At 46.3% G+C, this 18,958-nt stretch overlaps 1 protein-coding gene across 1 annotated transcript in view; it reads left to right on the top strand.

The window, feature by feature from the left end:
- Positions 1-348: 348 nt before the first annotated feature.
- The window catches only part of LRP12 (LDL receptor related protein 12), a 201,048-nt gene continuing 182,438 nt past the window's right edge, over positions 349-18,958 (top strand). Inside the window, exon 1 of the mRNA XM_029591864.1 lies at positions 349-765. Coding sequence (XP_029447724.1) covers positions 696-765 — 70 coding nt within the window. The 5' untranslated portion in view covers positions 349-695. The remainder of the gene's footprint in view (positions 766-18,958) is intronic.

Below are 18,958 nucleotides of genomic sequence, written 5' to 3'. Positions count from 1 at the left end.
GTATATGTGTCTGTATAGCGCTGCATATGTCTAGTAGTGCTTTAGAAATAAGTAGCAGTATGTTTCGCCTATGGAAATAAGCTATACCAGTATTATTCAGAGGCACAAACCGTTCATCTGTCACCAACAGCTGACCCGTAGCCATCTGCTAAGGCTAAACTAACGAACCCTACCCTCAGCTGCTGAAACGTCACACGCACCCCAAACAAAGCAGCTATGATTATGGGTTTGTTTGGGTTTCTAGCTATCGATGCTCTCGGCTATCGATTACAGCGCGGGGAAGGGAACGCAGCAAGGCAAAGTACATCGCGAGGCTGCCAGGGAGTCCAGCGTAATCGATATCGGAGAGAGCGATAGAAGCGCCTGTCCCCTGCTTTGTGCTCCGCTCCCTTGATGAGTTGCGTCGCGGTGCCTGCGATAGGGACAGTTGCTGGAGCCCGGTGACATCTCGCGAGGCGGCGTGAAGGGGAGAAGAAGCGCGAGATACATTTAGCGAGTCGCGACGCTCTCCCGGGGCACGAGCGCTTGCGCAGTTGCTGGGGTCTCATCTGCCGACGGGTCTCTGTGGGTGGCTGTCCGCTCTCCTCTTCCTGGTGGCGGTGTGGAAGTCGGAAAAAGGACGGCTCCTGCGGAAGTGGCCGTGTCTGCGCGAGTCCAGCTCTGCCGCCGCTTAGCCTTGCTCCTCGGCCGCGGCGATGGGCCGCTACACGCCTTGGGGCTCCCGGGTTGAGCCGCTGCTGCTCCTTCTGTTCCTTGGCCTGATGGGTGAGTAGAGCCCGTTTCTGCCCTGGAATAGGTTTGAGGGAAGGGGGGAAGACCTGGACACAAAGACGAGGTCTGTGCGAGCGAGCAGCGTGGCAGGGTCTGTCGCTGGCTTTGTAGAACATGGGCTTTGTTTTATTTGAAGCTCTGCTGGATGGTATGTTGTTTCCTCGCGTCAGTTGATTGTGAGACTGTTTGGGATTTTCTTTTTTAGTTACTGATATGACAGTATAGTACTTGCAGAAAGAAAACTAACAAAATGGTTAATTCTTGCTGTTTTCATGTCTCTTTTGCACTCGCGAGCGCACTTACGTGAGATCTCTGTGTATCATAAAGCACTTATAAATTGTATATTTGTAGGTGTTGTTGTAACCCTTTTTTTTTTTCAGTGTAATAATGTTCCACAAAGCATGGTTTCTCGTCCAGACATGGGATAGAATTCAAGTAGACTTGGGACAGATGTAACTGACAGTGGGTAGTAACAAAGTTGGGAGGTTTCAATATTGTAAATGGCCCACCCTTCACTCAAAGGAAAGTAATGGTAAAGGGAGAGGTATAAAGAGAAAACAAAAGGCAGAGAAAGGAAGTTGGAGCTGGGGAACCTGCATACCCTGGGATAACCAGATGGAAACCAGTGAGTTACAACTCCCTAGAAACTAGCTGGTTCAAAACCAGCAGGATGGTGATGGCTAGGTGGTATCCATCAAAGCAAATATGTAGAACATAAGCATGGAAACTTGTATGCTTATCCATCTAGGATGGTAAGATAACAAAAATGGACTTTTTGGGACTCAGCTTGAGATACTATTTGGGATCTTGCTAGATACTCCTGGCCTGCGTTGGCCACTTTTGAAAACAGAATACAAGGCTTGATGGACCCTTGGTCTGACAGTGGTTCTTATATTGTTATGATTTGGATAAGGCGTGATATCCTACAAGAGGACAAGCTTGTGGGACAGGCAGCTGGGATGTATCCTTGGCTTGGTAGACAAAAATAACTGAGAAGACTGGATGAACTAATTGTAATCTGCCTTCATTTCCAATGTGTTAACACATCCAACTGCAGTTCTACAGTGCACTGACGTTTTATTAGAATTATCATCACGGAGCTTGTCAGCCAATCAAGTAATTTAACTTAATGAATGCCCTTTAAGTAAAATTGAAGTTGCTTAAATGCAGAGGAGAATACAGGTTATGAATCAATTGTATTTCATGTATATATTGTAGTAGAGATTATAGTAGCTGTATTGATCCTGGAGAAAACTGGAGTCTTTGTATGTTCTGACATCCTTTAAAGGACCAACATAAAAGATGTTGTAGTACATGAGTTTTCAGGACTTGGAGGGCCTATTCCTGTGATGTGAGGTCTTGAAAGCACACATATTACATCATCTTTTTATTTGTCCTTTTTATAAAGATTAACAAGAAATACAAAGATGCTAGAAGTTCAGAACTCTAAGACTTGTTCATAGTATAATAATACACAGGTTGTATTCTGAATAGTTTGAAGAGATTTTTTTATGTGGGGTAGTTTAAGAACAATCTGTTTTGGACAAGGCATTTATGGTGGTTAATTTCTTATCTGCTAGGAATTATTAATTAAATGACAGTCTTCAGTTTTATTTTAAGCATTTTATTTTCCTTTAAATGACCTGTTTCAGATATTTAACTGTTCAAAATGCTCATATTTTTTAGTCATCACAAAACTGTTCTGAAAAAATATATATACATTTTTAGCTTATAATAACAATAGTCGCCGTTGGACAGAACATTCAGTGTTATGACTGTTAACTTCAAGACACCAAGAAGCAGAAGAATAAGGGAATTTAAAGTTCTGCAAATATTTGGTGCACTGGACACTGTACTAAAGATAATCACAGAATTGATATTCCATTGTTGATGCTATTTAAAAAAATGCTTTATTACAAAAGAATAATTGCTTGTTTAGGCTTAAAGCAATAGGTAGAAACCACAATTATTTGGACTCCTATTACTTTAAAGGGAGAGTTTTAAGGGATGGAAAATCCTGGGTGCCTAAAATTTGATGGTACTGCCCTGCCAACAATTGATGCCAGCACCAGCCTGTGAGAAAATACTGCTGCTGGGTTGCAGAGAGGAGGATCCATAGCCCTCCACTGGCCCCCTGCTGCTTTTATCACAGTGGGATCTGTGTTTTCACATCCCCACTCTCTTTGCTGTGGAGTATGACAGGGCTCCATTTTAATGCCCACGCTGTTCAGCATCTACTTGTCCCCATTATGCAAGCTTTTCAGAGAACATCAGATTACGTACTGCACATATGATATTCAGCTCTTGGTCCCTCTTGGCTTGGACCCAGACAGAGCAATAGGAAACTTAAATGAATGTCTGGCAAAGATTTCTGATTGTCTTGTTGTCTGTGCCTCTGTAAATTGAAACTCAACCCACAAAAGGGAAAATTACTATGAGTGGGTAAAAAGACCCCAATCTCTTAAAGCCTTAGGTGACTCTCAGACACAGATCTTCCTTTTACCCATTAAGCCCATAGCTTGGGATTTTTACTGGACTTTAAGCTCAGATCCAGGCTGTAGCTAAAGCAGCATTTTTCAACTATGCCAATTGTGACATCTTTGCCCTTTCCAGGACGGCCCTGACTTTGCCATAGTCATTCAGGCCTGTGTGATATACCACCTCGACTACTGTAGCTTGTTGTACATTAGGATTTAAAAACAAAACTCATCCAGCATCTGCAATTCATACAGAGCGCAGCAGCTCAAATGATTAGTATAAATTAATTAGAAAGCATCATGCCCTGTATATTTGTCTTGAGTAGATTGTAAGCTGTACTGGAAAAGGGAGTGTCTTGTATGTTTTTGTACAGCGCTGCATTCATTAAAAGGTAGATTTTTAAAAGCCTTGCGCACGCAAAAACAGCCATTTACTCATGTAAGTGGCCCGAGCGGGGAGCTATGCAAATTTTAAATAGCTGGAAAGGGCACGTGTCACTGTGATGTGTGTGCGCCCAGAAAAAGAGGGTGGAAAAGTGGCAGGGCATGGGCGTTCCAGAGGTGGAGCCAGCACTAACGCTCATAGCCTCTAGTTTTCCTCAGCCGGCGCGCATAACATAACCCGCACCACTTTGCTATTGCTCCTTGTCAGGCGTAGGAATCCGGAGAACTTCAAGCAGGGGGGAGGGAGGTAGAGAGAGACCCTCTTTATAGGGCTCAGTCCGATACTCTATATATGGACCATTGTAAGGGGGCATGTTGATTCGGGGTGGGTTTTCGGGAGGAGGGTTGGTGTTGGACACATTCAGATGTATTCCTTGTAAAATTGACCTCATTAAAGAATTGTTGGACTTACAAGTGATGAAAAGGAGTTGATCCTGACCCACCTCCCGAAAGCTCACCCCGAATCAAAGTGCCCCTTACAATGGTCCATGTATAGAGTTATGAGACTGAGCCTTGTAAAGAGTCTCTCTTCCCCCATGTCCGATGTTCTCCGGACTCCTGTGCCTAACAAGGAGCAGTAGCAAAGTAGTGTGCGTATGTATGTGTGTACAGCTCCAGACATGCGTGCGTGGAGAGTATTTTATAACCTGTATGCATAGGTTATAAATTGGCACATATTTTTGTGCACGGCGAGATATGTGCGTTTATAGGTACGCGCTCAGCCTTTTTAAAATCTAGCGGCAGTAGTAATATCCATACTCTAGCTAGGGATAGTTCATCAAACAAAGTTTAAAATCTTGGTTCTGCCCACCATCTGAACCCCCAACATGCCTTCCTCTTTCCTGCAGTCACTGCTACCTTAGCATCAGACTATAGGACCTTCTGAGGATCAGTTCTAACACACTGGAACTTTCTGCCTCAACATCAGACTAGTAACAAACATACTAGCCTTCAGAAAACTATTGAAAACAGGTAGTTTCAAAAAAACATATCTCGAGGCACAGCTTTAAGATACGTGTCTCTCACAGTCCTCCACTAAGCAAGTGAAGGACAAAAAACACACCAAAAGGGTGTGTTGAGAAAGGTAAAGCATCTACAGGCACAAGATCTGTCCTGAAGAAGCAGTAGAAATTTTATTCAATCAAATCAATTGTCAGGTAGACATATCTTGCAGATTAAAGCAGTGTAATCTGTTCATAACAGTGCTGTGAGTCCCCCACACGGGCCTCGTTTCACACTGGCTGCATCTGGAGGGACAAAGCAGGAGATCAAAAGGATCTTCAACAATAATAAAACAATTATATCTCCGTGTATGCGGTCAATTATTCAAGAAGGCAAAACTGGAAAAGGGTAACAGTTTTATAAACCAAGTGTTAAATGGCGTGTCAGACTGTTTCTGACAGTCCTGTCTTCTGAAACACTCTTAGAGTGAGGGTACTGTAAAATGCATCTTAAAATACTTGGTATCATCTATACGTTGCTGAATTTATAGCTCCGATTTTCAGTAACCCACCCTAATGCCCCCATCTGTTATTTATCGGATCTTGCTGTTGTATACGTGATCATATCATGCTGTAATATAAGTTATACCGTTTTATGTAACGCAAAGCGTATAGATATACCAGTTTACTTTCATGTTTTATCTGTTTTACCTCTACACATGTAATATGTTGTTTCAAATGTAAACCGGAGTGAAGGCAGCTAGCTAAACTTCGGTATATAAAAATGTACAAATAAATAAATAATGTGATATCTGCCAAATTGTACTATGAATGTACTTGTACATCTGTGGACGCTGCTATTATTCCATGTGTTTTACTTGATGCATACTCCGTGGTGTTATCCTATGTCCTATGAGGTCCATATTGAGTAAGCCAGTGAATGGGAAAGTTTTATCTGGGTAAAGTTACCTGGATAGGTGTTCCACTGAACATCCCTTGGTAAAGTTATCGAGATAACTATAGATCAAACACTTGTCTAAGTAGGCTTACCTGGCTAACTGGGCAGCACTGAATATAAGAATTTCCCAAATAAAGTAAAACTGTGCCCCGAGAATGCCCCCAGCATAGCCTCTTTTTTTTTTTTTTCTTTTTCCTGAGTAAGTTAGCTTGTTTTTTTTTTGTCTGGCTAACTGGAAAAGTTACTTGGAGAAACACTTTGAATATTGACATCTGTGAGCTCCACTTGATGCAGATTATTTATGCTGTTATCCTGTGCCCTATGAGCTACATATTTCTGAGCTGTTGTAACAGTATTTGAGTTTTTGAAAGAAAAGTGTGAGATGATCTAGAAGAGGCTGTAAAGAGAGAAGGAAAGTTTAAAAAAATTAAATAAGGAGAAAGAAACAGAAAAGATGAAATAATGTGCAGGGCTAAAGAATTGTTCCATGGCCAAAATATTTACCAGCTGTCGAGTCTTACAGCTTCTTCCACTCTAAAATGCAGTTAAGCAAGCTCTAAAATGACAAGAAAGGAAAAGGTATTAAATGCCAGCATGTTAGTTCTGTAGTGAGAAAAGTTTTAAGTGCAGAACTGAGTAGCATATTCAGCAGCAAACTGAGAACCAGGGAAACCAGGGTTGAAATCCCATTTCTCCCACGGATATTCCTTGTGCCCTTGGGCAAGTCACTTCACCCTCCATTATCTCAGGTACAAACTTATGGCCTGATTTACTCCTATTCTGTGTTTGTAGAAAAAATACGAGTAAATCAGGCCCTTAGATTATAACGACTCTGGAGGCAAGGAAATACCTGCTGTATCTGAAATGAAATTTGTGTTGAGCTCATGTTTGGAAAGGAAAGTAATCAAATCTAAACATTTACAGCTAAACAATTCTAAATCTATACATCTTTTTTTTAACTTATTTTTTTTATTCAGGAGTCATAAGAAAAAGTACAATACTAGAAAAAAGAGCAAATTACAGTCAGATAAATGGACCTCAAAGTATCAACAATTTCAAACTCTCAAAGTCACAAATACTTCTTGAGAAGCTTTTGGTTTAACCCCCACTAATCTACGACAAAAGTAATTTGGCATGCATACCACTTATATCAGACATTCATTCTGACCAGTGCTCACACAAACATTCATTCATACAGACATACACACAAGCCAAGCACCCCTAATCTTTAATTATATATTGTCACAAAAGATGCAAGAGGAGAGGGGCCCTCTTTAATCCTAGATTTCCTGCTGTTTAAATACAAAAAAAAAATCATTATATAAATACTTAACCATCAGCTGCTCCCATAAAATACTAGGGCTAACAACAAGGCCAATTAGACAAACAATGTTTGACTACACTATATTGGGCATCCTCATCTATCCCTGTCACCAACAAGGAGGCTATCCCCAAAACTACGTCCACTCTATCTTGAACTTCCAACCAGAAAGAGCATAGTGCTGTACATCATATCATTGCTGATATTTAAGGCACTAATTTGTGTCAAATAATCAAAGTTTAAATCCTCTAGCTTTATCCAGAAAAGCCCTATGCACGGTTTTGAACTGTTCCTTAGTATAAATGTCAGGCGTCACAGAGCAAAATAATAGGATGTCAGTATCATTCAGAGTTATCACCAAATCCTTGGACCACTTGTCAGAAGATCATTAAGATGAGGTGTTTGCATATTGGGGTAGATTTTATAAATTTACGCGCGCGCGTACTTTTGTTCGTGCACCAGGCGCGAACAAAGGTACGCTGGATTTTATAAGATATGCGCGTAGCCACGTGTATCTTATAAAATCCGGGGTCGGCGCACGCAAGGGGGTGCACATTTGTGCAACCTGCGCGCGCTGCCTGTTCCCGCCGAGGCTGCTCCGAAATTGGAGCGTCCTCGGAGGGAACTTTCCTTCCGCCTCTCTTCACCTTCCCCCCCCCCCCCCCCCCCCACCTTTGGCAGATCTACACCAGCTGAAAGCAGGTGTAAATCTGTGCGCGCCAGCGGGCTGCTGGTGCGCCATCACCCGACCAAGGGGCTGGTTCGGAGGCCTCGACCACGCCCCCGGGCCGGCGCCACGTCCCCGGTCCGAACCGCCCCGGGACTTACGCGCGTCCCGGAGCTGTGCGCGCGCCGGTGGCCTATGCAAAATAGGCCACCGGCGCGCGTAAATCCAGACGGATTTACGCGCGCAGGGCTTTTAAAATCCAGCCCATTGTCTCTAATCCTCAGATACCCCAGGGAATATTTTTAAAAGCTTTTGAATTAGTTTTGGACAAAGGTCAAAAGTTCCCACTAAAGATCCCAAAGAGCCATACTTAGTCATGGAAAATATAAAATGCATTGCTTCTAAATAACCATAAAACTGGGCAATTGGGACAAAGAAATACTTCTTATGAATTGGGTATTAAAAAAAAAAAAAAAATCCCACACTGTCGACAATCCTTTGTTTATCCACACATGAAATATCCCAAACTTCTGCCTTGGTGGGAATTGAGCATGGAGAGAAATAGGGGTATACTTTTTTTTTTTTTTATAAATCTGTATGCATTTTCAAACCCTGACAAGGGAAAAAAATGTGTACCTCATCTGAAATCTGAGCGGCCTACAAAACTGCCTATAATGTAGCATGTTTACTAGAGAAGAATTACTAGTTTCTGCCTCAAGTAAAGGTACCACATCATACTTATTAAAGCCTAGTAGTAAATCATCAATCATCCGCATCTGACACGCCATGTTGTACATCTTAAATTGGGGATATTCAGCCCGCACATGGATTTGGCACATACTAATTTAGCATAGCTAATCCTAGCCAGTTTCCCTCTCCAAAGAAAATGTATAAGAGCACACTTAAAGATATTTACATCAAACTGCCACATACAGCAAGGGATCGTTTTGTAAGGGATACATAATTTTTGGCAATTCTATCATTTTGATAAATGCAGCTTTACCAAATAAAGACCATGGTAAATCTTGCCATTTAGTTAATAAAGACTTCTTTTATTAAAGCTGCTTGAATATTCATGTAATAAATTTGTGCATGTATTCTAGCAATCTGAATGCCAAGATACGTAAATTCCTCTATTGCCCAGGAAAAGGGAAAATGACCACAGAGATTTCCAGATTGGCAGAATAGAAATTGGTTAAATAAATTAACCTGCTCACTAAGCAAAGTCCTGTCTAATGAGAAAGGTAATGACTTGGAGTAATTGATATGAAGTCCCGAGAACAGCCCAAAATGCGAGATAGTGTGAACCTTAATAGGGCTCGCCTTCTTTGGGTTCCCGATGTACAACAAACAGCATGTCATCTGCAAAGAGACGAAGGGGTTTATTTTCCAAGCCGCGATAGGGCCTTATCGCAGTGGTAAGACTTAAAGTAAGGGGAAGGGAGGAGTTGGGGCGGAGTTAGGGAGGAAATTATGCTAAGCGGAGGCACCGCCTCTGACAATAATGTTTCAAACATTATCACTGGCAGTAGCATGGAGAATAGCATCACCTTTTACGGTGGCGCGATGGTCTGCAGCCGACCGCAAAGGTTCTAGAAACAGGAACTATAATAATGAAGAAAGGGGAAATTCAAGTCAAGAGCCTCTCCATAGCGTGAAAGAGTCTGTGTACTGGGAGAGTCATATAGGCCATCAGATCATGAAGACAAAAGTCAGAGAACTCATAACATAAGACCAATTTACTTTGTTGAATGCCTTCTCTGCAGGGCTCACATGCTCATTTAATCTCAGACTGCTCAGCCTCTAGTGCTAGCAGGACCTTGCTATATTAGTTAAAAAAAATACTGATTTGGGGGTGGGTAACACAAACTTCTGGGAAACTGAAAAGCTGTAGAGGACAGATTATTGCATATGTGGTGGGGAAGAGGAAGAAAAGGGTTGCTTGTATCCTACATCCATCAAATCAAAAGAAATTCTTCCACCAGATATTTCTAATGACTTGAGATTGCTCCCACTTGCTGAAAGTATGATTTTTAAAAAGGAGAAAAAGACCTCAGAATCTACCCTGTTTCTCCGAAAATAAGACAGTGTCTTATATTAATTTTTGCTACCAAAGATGCACTAGGCCTTATTTTCAGGGGATGTCTTATTTTTCCATGAAGAAGAATTCACATACCGGTATATTGTTGAACAAAAAAATGAACTCGCTCCTCAAGGGCCTGCTCTTCCTGCCTCGGTGCCTGTATTCAACTACTTCTGCCTGCTGGGATCATTTTTAACTTGCTTCCTTTTCTCCATTGGGAAAAACTGAAAGGTGGAGGCTGCTGCTGACTCAACCCTAGAAAATGACCACTGATGTTACTGAATCCTGAGAGAACGGGGCGTTGAGCACATTGACAATTTCCATCCATTCTTCTCCATTCATTTGTTGATCTTTGAGAGAATGCAGAAGAAAGGAAACTCAGACTAATCTGATTAATTTGATTCCTTCCTTCTTATAGCAATTTGTATGAGATTTTATTAATCTAGATGTCCAATTATATCACCAATATATAGGGCAGTTGCTGAACAAAACAAAGCTTGCATTCTCTTCCCTTTTGGGCTTGCGTGCTCACAGAATCACAGATTGACTGAAAAAGAAGAGTGATGCTCTTTATACAGTAATTTAAAAAAATGCAAGCTGCGTCTACGGTAAGAAGCGTCCGTGAAGCGTTAGGCCCGCGCAACCCATTTTACTGTATAGAGCGCTATACAGTATCCTGGGTGCGCTGGCCTAACGCTTCACGGACATGCTGGTATCTGTTATTTCAAATGTCGTTTCAAATGACATTTGAAATGACAGGTACCAGGAAGTGGACGGTTCTCCTACGCTTGGGATTGCCAGTCCTCTCTCCTCTCCTCCCGAAGCAAGCAACAAAAGCAAAAAAAAAAAAAAAAGCGAAAAAATGAAAAAAATAAAAGTTGCAAGAGAGGGGAGAGAGGACTGGCAATCCCTCGGTACGCTGGGATTGCCAGTCCTCTCCTCCTCCCGAAGCAAGGCGCGAAAAGCAGCCTTGCTCCGGGAGGAGGGGAGAGGACTGGCAGTGTACGGTAAAGCAACGAAGTGACTTACTTTTTTCACAGCCCTCCTCCGGAGACGGATCGCAGCTCCCCTGCCTCCTGGAGGCGAAGATGGATGCCTGCATGGGCGAAAGCGGCCCGTGCGATTGGGCCGCTCAATGCGTGACGTCACATGCCGTGACGCCAAACGTCGTGACGTCACGCATTGAGCGGCCCAATTGCACGCACAGGGGCCGCTTTCGCCCGTGCAGGCATCCATCTTCGCCTCCGGGAGGCAGGGGAGCCGCGATCCGTGTCTGTCGATTTCCGTATCCGGAGGAGGGCTGTGAAAAAAGTAAGTCACTTCGTTGCTTTACACTGCCAGTCCTCTCCCCTCCTCCCGGAGCAAGGCTGCTTTTCGAGCCTTGCTTCGGGAGGAGGAGAGGACTGGCAATCCCGAGCGTAGGATTGCCCGTCGTCTCTGTCTTGCAACTTTTTTTTTTTTTGCTTTTTTGCTTTTTTTTCCGCTTTCGTTGCTTCGGGAGGAGGGGAGAGGACTGGGGCTGCCCCAGAGACCAGCACCCATGGACGCGGCCAGGGCAGGTGAGCGAGGGCTGGGGGAAAGTTTGCCGCCTACCCTTACCCCTGCCTCTAACGCAGGGGTAAGGGTAGGCGGTAAGTTAGCAGGTTAAACGCGCGGCAAAACAGCAGGGGCCCGCGTTACTGTATGGGAGGGAATACCGTAGCTAATTCGATCGTTTACATGTGATATGTGCTAGGTCTTACTTTCGGGGGAGGTCTTATATTTAGCAATTTGGCAAAACCTCTACTAGGTCTTATTTTCGGGGAAACACGGTAGCAAGCAAAATGTATTACTTGCTTTGGATGTTTTAATCACAGGTCAAAAACCTCCCATTATTTTATTCACTGCAAAAATATTTTTATTTTTTCATTTTTTATAAAAATATTGTCAGACCTATCTTATATTATTTTCTTAATTTTTGAGATAGTAATGCTGAACTGCCACGCTTCTGATGAGGGCCAACATTTTGTATATACAGCTGCTTCAAGTCGATATTGCATGTTTGGCGGAATCTAAAAAATAAAGACAAATTAATGTCTCTTACCAACAGTTATATAAAAGTAGTGTGTTGCTTACAATATATAGAATTCAGTGTCACTTTTTAACAGAGCTGCCCGCTGTCTAAACAAAATGCTTTTACTAAAAAACGCTAGCACATGCACATTGTTTTTAAACATGCCGTGATTTTTTTTACACATGCGCACTTTCACAATGTCTTTAATGCACAGATTGTTAAAATTGTTAAAATGGGATCAAACAGGCCGCAACTTTATTGTACCACAATTAGGTGCCCGAGCCAGGACTTTACATCAGCTTCCCTGCGCACCCGCCAGCAAGGTGCGCAGATATTAACATTGCGTTGTACCCACTCCCCCCGCCACCATCAGCAAGGGGTTGTGACCACCAGCTCCCGCCACCTGCAGCAAGGAGCCTTCCGCAGGACAACTGCACCAACTTCCGCAGGACAACTGCACCTCGACACATTGCCTCTCAATTGGCTCGGGCGACCCCGCCACTGGCCCAGGATGGACCCATCCTGTGAACCCCCAAAGATGCGGCCTAGGTCCCTAACGCAGCAAAGCTTCCAAGGCATCCTGAAATGAATTTAGGAACAAGTCCTGTCCTATAAAGGATAGATGAACCCCATCTGGGCGAAACAGCCCTTTCCCTCATTCCCATGACCATTCATGACAAATGTGCCGACTCCCGAATAGGGTAAGCCAGGAACCTATTTGCCTGTTTGCTTTGGCCCGGCAGCGTTTCCAAATCTTTCTATTCATTTCAGCAGGCCTTGGAATAATGTCTGACCAACAAATTATTGTAGACGGAAGCATGGCCATAGCAGATGTCAAGTCCTTCCATACCATAGCGATAAACTTGCGTCCAGACATCGAACCCCAATCGTTACCCCCTAGGTGAATAATCAGAATTTGTGGTGGCCCGAATCGCACTACGCTCCTCTGTAGGCAGGGAAGCAGTTCATCCCAGCCCATGCCTCTGCGTCCCAGCCAACGGATTGTCGCGTTGTACTGTGTTAAGTCCAAATGCGCCCCGTACGGACACCCCTGGGCATGCTTGAAAGCCCACGTGATGAAAGAGTGTCCCACTATCCATATTCGACAACCCCGACTTCTCGGACCTGAAAAGAGAGAAGTGTTAGTATGTTGCACTGTTTATAGGTTTCCTGGGCGTATGTAACCTTTGAAGGCGCCCGATTTCCAGCGCCCAATACGCTGAATCACACCTCCCGGTAGTCCGGCTTGAGCGGCTGAAGTAGCTGCACCTATTCAGAAGTAATGTGTTCCAAAATGGGACGCGTCCAATCCGAGGTAAGTTAAGCACTTGCGTAGCACCATCTCAAATTGAAATTTGGTGAGTGGTCTGCCATCTGAGTGAACCAGAAATCTGGATCCTTCGGCCGGGCGAAGTTCCACGAAAGCCCTATAGTTGGCCAATGGACAGGTCTTGCAGTTGGGAATGGCGCGAAGAACTACGTATGAACCTTTTCCCATCTGATCTGTTTTGGAACGAGGTATAAAAAGTATGATGGAATCTGTCTCCCGGGTGACGAACTGAGAACGCAAACCTGAAGACTCCCAACCTTTGGTGGCCCTGGCCACTAGTTCGCTGACCCGAAAAGCTCCAAAGAATGCGAAAACGAAAGCTACGCGAAACAAACGTGTTTCATATTCAGAACTACATATGTGTGTTAAACTGTCCCATAGTCTCAGTAGCGTGTAGTAGGGAATGGGATGTTTCCCTTCTACTGTTTGTGTCCCCTCTACATCTCGTGCACCTCATTTTGCCCATCCCAACAAAACACGGCGTATCAAAAAGTGTCCGACTGGGAAACCCCAACCGTGAGCTCTCATAAAGAAGGAAAAACCTGTTAGTTGTCTTGCCACTGCTGCCCTTGATGTCCCATCCGCTTTTGCCGCCTCTATGTAGCGCATTATGCCCCATTCTGAAACTGCTCCCCCACGCCACCCCCGTTTGGAGAAAAAGGAAACCACCTTCTCAGTCCCTTTCACGTATGCAGACCACGTGGAAGGGGCTAGTGACATTTGTAGCAACTTCCAGGCTTCTGGATACCAAACTGCCAAAGGAAAGCAGGCACTGAAGCTCCCTGTGGATCCGCCTCTGGCCCGAGTTTCCAGAAGGTGTCCCACTTTGAACGAGAGAGAGAATCAGTCAAAGTGTTAGAATCACCTGGTACGTGCAGCGCCCACGCAGTCACATTTAATTCCATGCAGCGAAGAATGAATTTGCGCAGTAAATCAGATACTAACATGTTTTTTGCTGCTCTCTTGTTGATAACCTCAACCACCCCCTGGTTGTCACACCAGAAGATCACTTTTTTGTTCCTGATCCGCTCGCCCCATAATACAACCGCAATGACAATGGGGAAAAAGCTGTAGGAAGGTAATATTCCTGGTAGTGCCACACTGTGCCCACTCCTCAGGCCACTGTGCCGCGCACCATGTTCCTTGAAAATATGCACCAAACCCTACCGATCCTGCCGCATCGGTAAACAGTTCTAATTCGTGATTTGACACAGCTTCGGACTGCCACAACAACGTGCCATTGAAGTTGGACAGGAATCTGTTCCAGATAACCAAATCCTCACGGATTCTCTTTGAGATGCTGATATGGTGGAAGCTTTTCTTGACTCCCATCATAGCGGCAGACAGCCGCTGCAAGAAGGCTCTTCCCATTGGGATAACTCTACAAGCAAAGTTGAGGCTGCCCACTAGTGATTGGACCTGCTTTAACGCCAATTTCTTTGCGCCCTGTGCTTGTGAAATCAGTCGTTTGAGTTCGTTCACTTTTTCTTCTGGTAACCGTGACAGCATGGATATGGAGTCTATTTCGATGCCCAAGAAAACCAGCCGCGTGGAGGGCCCAACTGTTTTTTGTTTTCTGCGATGGGTATACCAAACTTGTTGGCGACATTGTGAAAGCAATGCAATAGGTCTGCGCAGTCTCTCGCATGAGGACGACCAACAAATAGAAAGTCGTCTAAATAATGCACTATGTTCGCCGATCTGGATTCTTGTTTGATCACCCAGTGTATAAAAGAGCTGAAAGTTTCGAAGAAGGCACACGCGATAGCGCATACCATTGGTAGGCATTTGTCCACGAAGTAACCTCCTTCGAATTTAAAACCCAGCAATGGAAAACTCTCCAGATGTATCGGTAGTAAACGGAAAGCTGACTCGATGTCAACCTTTGCCATCAGTGCCCCTTGACCACATATCTGTACTAGCCGCACTGCTGAGCTGAATGACTGGTATCTTACCGCGCAGAGCTCGTGAGGAATGAAGTCATTGACCGATCCACCCTCCGGGAAGGACAAATTGTGGATGAGTCTAAACTTGCCTGCTTCTTTTTTAGGGATGACCGCAAGGGGGGAGAGTACCAAGTCCGGGAAGGGGGGTGTGTGGAAAGGTCCCGCTATTCGTCCTAACGCAATCTCCGCGGACAGTTTATCCTTGACTATCCTGGACAGGCTGCGCGCTGAGGGGCAGTTTGCACCGCCCCCGACTCCGGCGGGGCCCTTGAATGGGATAACAAAACCGTCCGAGAAACCTTTCCACAAGAACAAAGATGATTCCGTATTGGGATACTTAAGCAACCATGGCTTCAATGCATCAACTTGCACCGGCGTAGGTGCTATGCCGAGGTCCTCATTTCTGATTTCCTTTTGGCGCTCCTCCCAAGGCAGGCCCTGTACTCCCTTCTCCTGAGTGCTTTCCACATTTTGAAGCCGGATGACCTCCGCAGTTGAGACATTTGTCGCGGAATTTGCATTCCGGGTAATTGCATGACGCACGGTTGAATCGCCAGCAGACGTCTGACATACCTGCGCCGACTCTACCGGGAGCTCCCGGTGTGTTGCTGGCACGAAAGGAACGCCCGCCCTTCCCCATGTGCGCGCCCGCCAAGACGCTTGGTGCCAAGGAAGGAATCTTGGCATTCATCTGTGTCAACCATAAACCCATGTCTCTCGTGCGCCAAGAGAGAAATTTATTCTCTTCCATCCGGTCTCTGAAGCGCTCATCGTAATTAAGCCAGGACCAACCTTCGTAGTCCTTGCTGGCTGCCAATATCGTATCTGCGTATGCCAACATCGGGCCATACTGGGAGCTATCATGACGGCCTATTACGCTAGCCAGTCTCAGGAATGCCCGTATCCAATTTAATACAGTCCTTGCAACTCTATTCTTCTGTATGCTTGGGAAGCGTTCGATTCCTCTCTTTTTTTTAACTTTTTCTCTCTGCTCCTCCTCCCTTCAAGCAGGCCGAAGAGATCGATATATTTCCTTTGTCTAATTTTTTTCCGCATTGCCTTGGGCACCTCCTCCCAAAGTTCTGACAAGGTATCTAATGCTGGCGCCCCTCTGTTTTGCCACTTATCCCCTTTTTCTGTGTCCTCGCTAGAGGACGATCCAGAAGAACTGGAACTGGAAGAGGATGTAGAGGAATCGGAGGAGCTAGACCTGGGGCCCTTGTGCTTACGCTTGGCCTTGTCATGCTTCCTGGATTTATTGCTTGTGCCCTGCTCTGTTCTAGCCCCTTCTGGCAGTGCTATTCTTGCATTAGGTAAATTAGGGTAGCAGTCCTGCTGTACGCCGGCATTTAATGTATTAGCCACTGTAACGTGCGAATCTGCCCCGATACCAGTCTCACCTTCGTTTGCAACCTCTCTTGTTATGGAGCCAGCTGCCGAAGTCACATGTCTGGAGGTACTGTCTGTCATTTCGTTCTGTTCGATATCATAGAGCCACTCGCCCAATGTGGTTGGTCTCTGAGAAGAAAAGGAGACAGCAGACGGCGCCGGACCTAGCATATCTGACGTGAAGGTGTTAACATCATGTGGACGTGAGGTGTCCCAATAGGTGCCGCGACCTGGCTGTGATCCGGTGACTCTCCCCAACCCCGGGTGGGGGTAGTTGTAAGGGAAATCCGCCTGCTGGCCTGGATGGGTCACCTGAACCACTGAGGGGAGATGGCGAAACGCGCAGAGGGTCGAGACCGTTCCTTGTCCGTAAATCAGGAATGGGCCATCGTTCCGAATGGTAGTAGTTATCATTTAAGACGGGGGTGGAAGGACTTTGCCCCACTTGAATCCTCGCGACCGGACCCCACTCACCCGAGTGGGCTGCAGTCGCCACTGTGTCCTTGCTTTGCCTTGCCTGTCTGCTTGCTGGGGATCTGAGGTCGACTGGCTCCTCTTGCGACAGTCTGATGTTCTCGTTGTGCTGACCCAACCTTGTGGAACCGTTTACCGATCCAGTGTTATGCTCCATATGACCACGGCATACCGTACTTTGGCTGAAGAAAGTGCCTCTCGCGGGAATGTTAGGGCAGCGTTCTGCTGTTTCTACGTCGTAAGCTTCAACTCTCGTTGTTTCCGTGAGGCCAGCTGTGTCGTGGAATCGTCTACCAGGGATGTCAGTGGCACATGGGGCGCTGTGCGTTGGGCTGGGCTGCAGCCGTTGTTTCACGATCGGTTTTTCTTTTTGTGCGACCTCTTCCTCTTTTTGTGTCTGGTGGTTCTGAGTTGTCCAAAGTCTGCTGTGCTCGAGTGGAAAGTACTGTCTTGGCCTCAGATCGACAGGGCTTGGCCTGGCGTCCCTTCCCGCAAGGCATCTGGCCTGTCGTTTACTCGCCCATTGTGTCTCCTGGTGCCACTGTGGCCTCCTCGGATTCCACCTCACGTGGGCCGAGGTTAGGGGTTATGTGAAGCAGGTTTCCATGTCCTGGCTGGAACAGATGTGGCTGCATCCCGTGGAGAAGATTGGTTGGGGTCTCCATGAATTGGTGCTGAGGCGCCAGGGGTTCCATCCGGGTTGCTGGGTCGCTGGGACCTGAAGGAAGCGGAGGCAAAAGTGTGCCTGGAGCACAGGGAAGTGGTGAGTCAGCTGGAAGGCCAGTGAAGCAGAGGCGGGGGGGGGGGGGTGGGGGACAAGTGCAGAGCAAATTGAAACCCTTTTTTTTTTTTTTTTTTTTTTTTTTTTTAATCCCAGCGCTGGACCAGGGGGTGGCGGTGGCGGAGGTGTGCCCGTCAACGCGGGGGGGGGCAGTGCAGCATGACGGCACATGAGAACAGCCGGGGGGGGGGGGGGGGGGGGGGGTGGGAGGCAGGGGCTGGCGTGGAGCGGGCTAAAATATGTTTGTTTTTGGTTTTTTTTTAATGTAAGTCGGCAGGGGGGGAGCAAGGAGGCAGCACGTGGGAAGGATCGGGATGGGCGGACATGTGGGAACTGGCCTAGGCGTTTGGGGGGGGGGGGGGGTTTAACGTGTGCACGGCGAATAGGGGCCGGGCACGGGAAGGTGGGGGCGCGTGAATGGGCTTAGAGGCCGGCAGAGAGGGCCTGGAATGCTGCTGCTTGCCGGGTTGATAGGGCGCACGCGGCCACGAAGAGCACGCGGCTGGGGGGGGGGGGGGGGGGTTGGTGCGGGGAGCAGGCGGGGTGGGAATGGGTAGCTGGAAGGGAACCGGCGAAATATATATATATTTTTTTTAAGTAATTATCCTGCCCAGCATAGGGTGCCCGGGCCGCGTGGCACGGGGGAAGGCGATTCGGGCAAACAGCGCAGGGGGGACGGCGGGGTACTTGCGCGGCGGCGATGCGATCCCGAGAGTGTCGGCAGGTAAAGAGGGAGCTGCTGGCGCTCCCTGGGAACCTAATTGGCTGGGTTCCAGCCGATTGGTTCCCTTCCTCTCAGGGAGCCAATTAGGGCTCCCGGCCTGCCTCCCCAAGGACCGGATTCATCCTCGGGGACAGCAGCCAATAAGCGGGCATGCGCACACAGCGGCCCGCTTTCCCCCTTCCAACCTCCCCTCCCCCCCGGTGCTGGCGCGGCGTGTGCCTGGCACCCACATTATGCCCGGGCACCCCGATACTCCGGGGTGCCCTTCTCTTCTCAATCTTTTGAGACAGTGCTTGTGCTAGAGTTCTAAGATTTGTTTAGTTTTCTCAGTATACAAAAATGGGCATGGACGTTCTATGGCATAAACCACATAGTCTGATGCACATCATAAATTGTTTAAGTTGATATTTATGCTGATCAAATGAGAACGGGTAAATGTGAATCGGTTATTTACTCTTTCGGATAATACAAGGAATAGGGGGCACTCCATGAAGTTAGCATGAGGCACATTTAATACTAATTGGAGAAAGTTCTTTTTCACTCAACGCACAATTTGCATAGGCCCAGCGATGCGCGCAAGCCCCGGGACGCGCGTATGT

This window comes from Rhinatrema bivittatum, chromosome 2, assembly GCF_901001135.1.
Source record: "Rhinatrema bivittatum chromosome 2, aRhiBiv1.1, whole genome shotgun sequence".
Taxonomy (NCBI): domain Eukaryota; kingdom Metazoa; phylum Chordata; class Amphibia; order Gymnophiona; family Rhinatrematidae; genus Rhinatrema; species Rhinatrema bivittatum.
The sequence above is the reverse complement of the archived record's forward strand: the minus strand, read 5'-3'. Positions and strand labels throughout refer to the sequence as shown.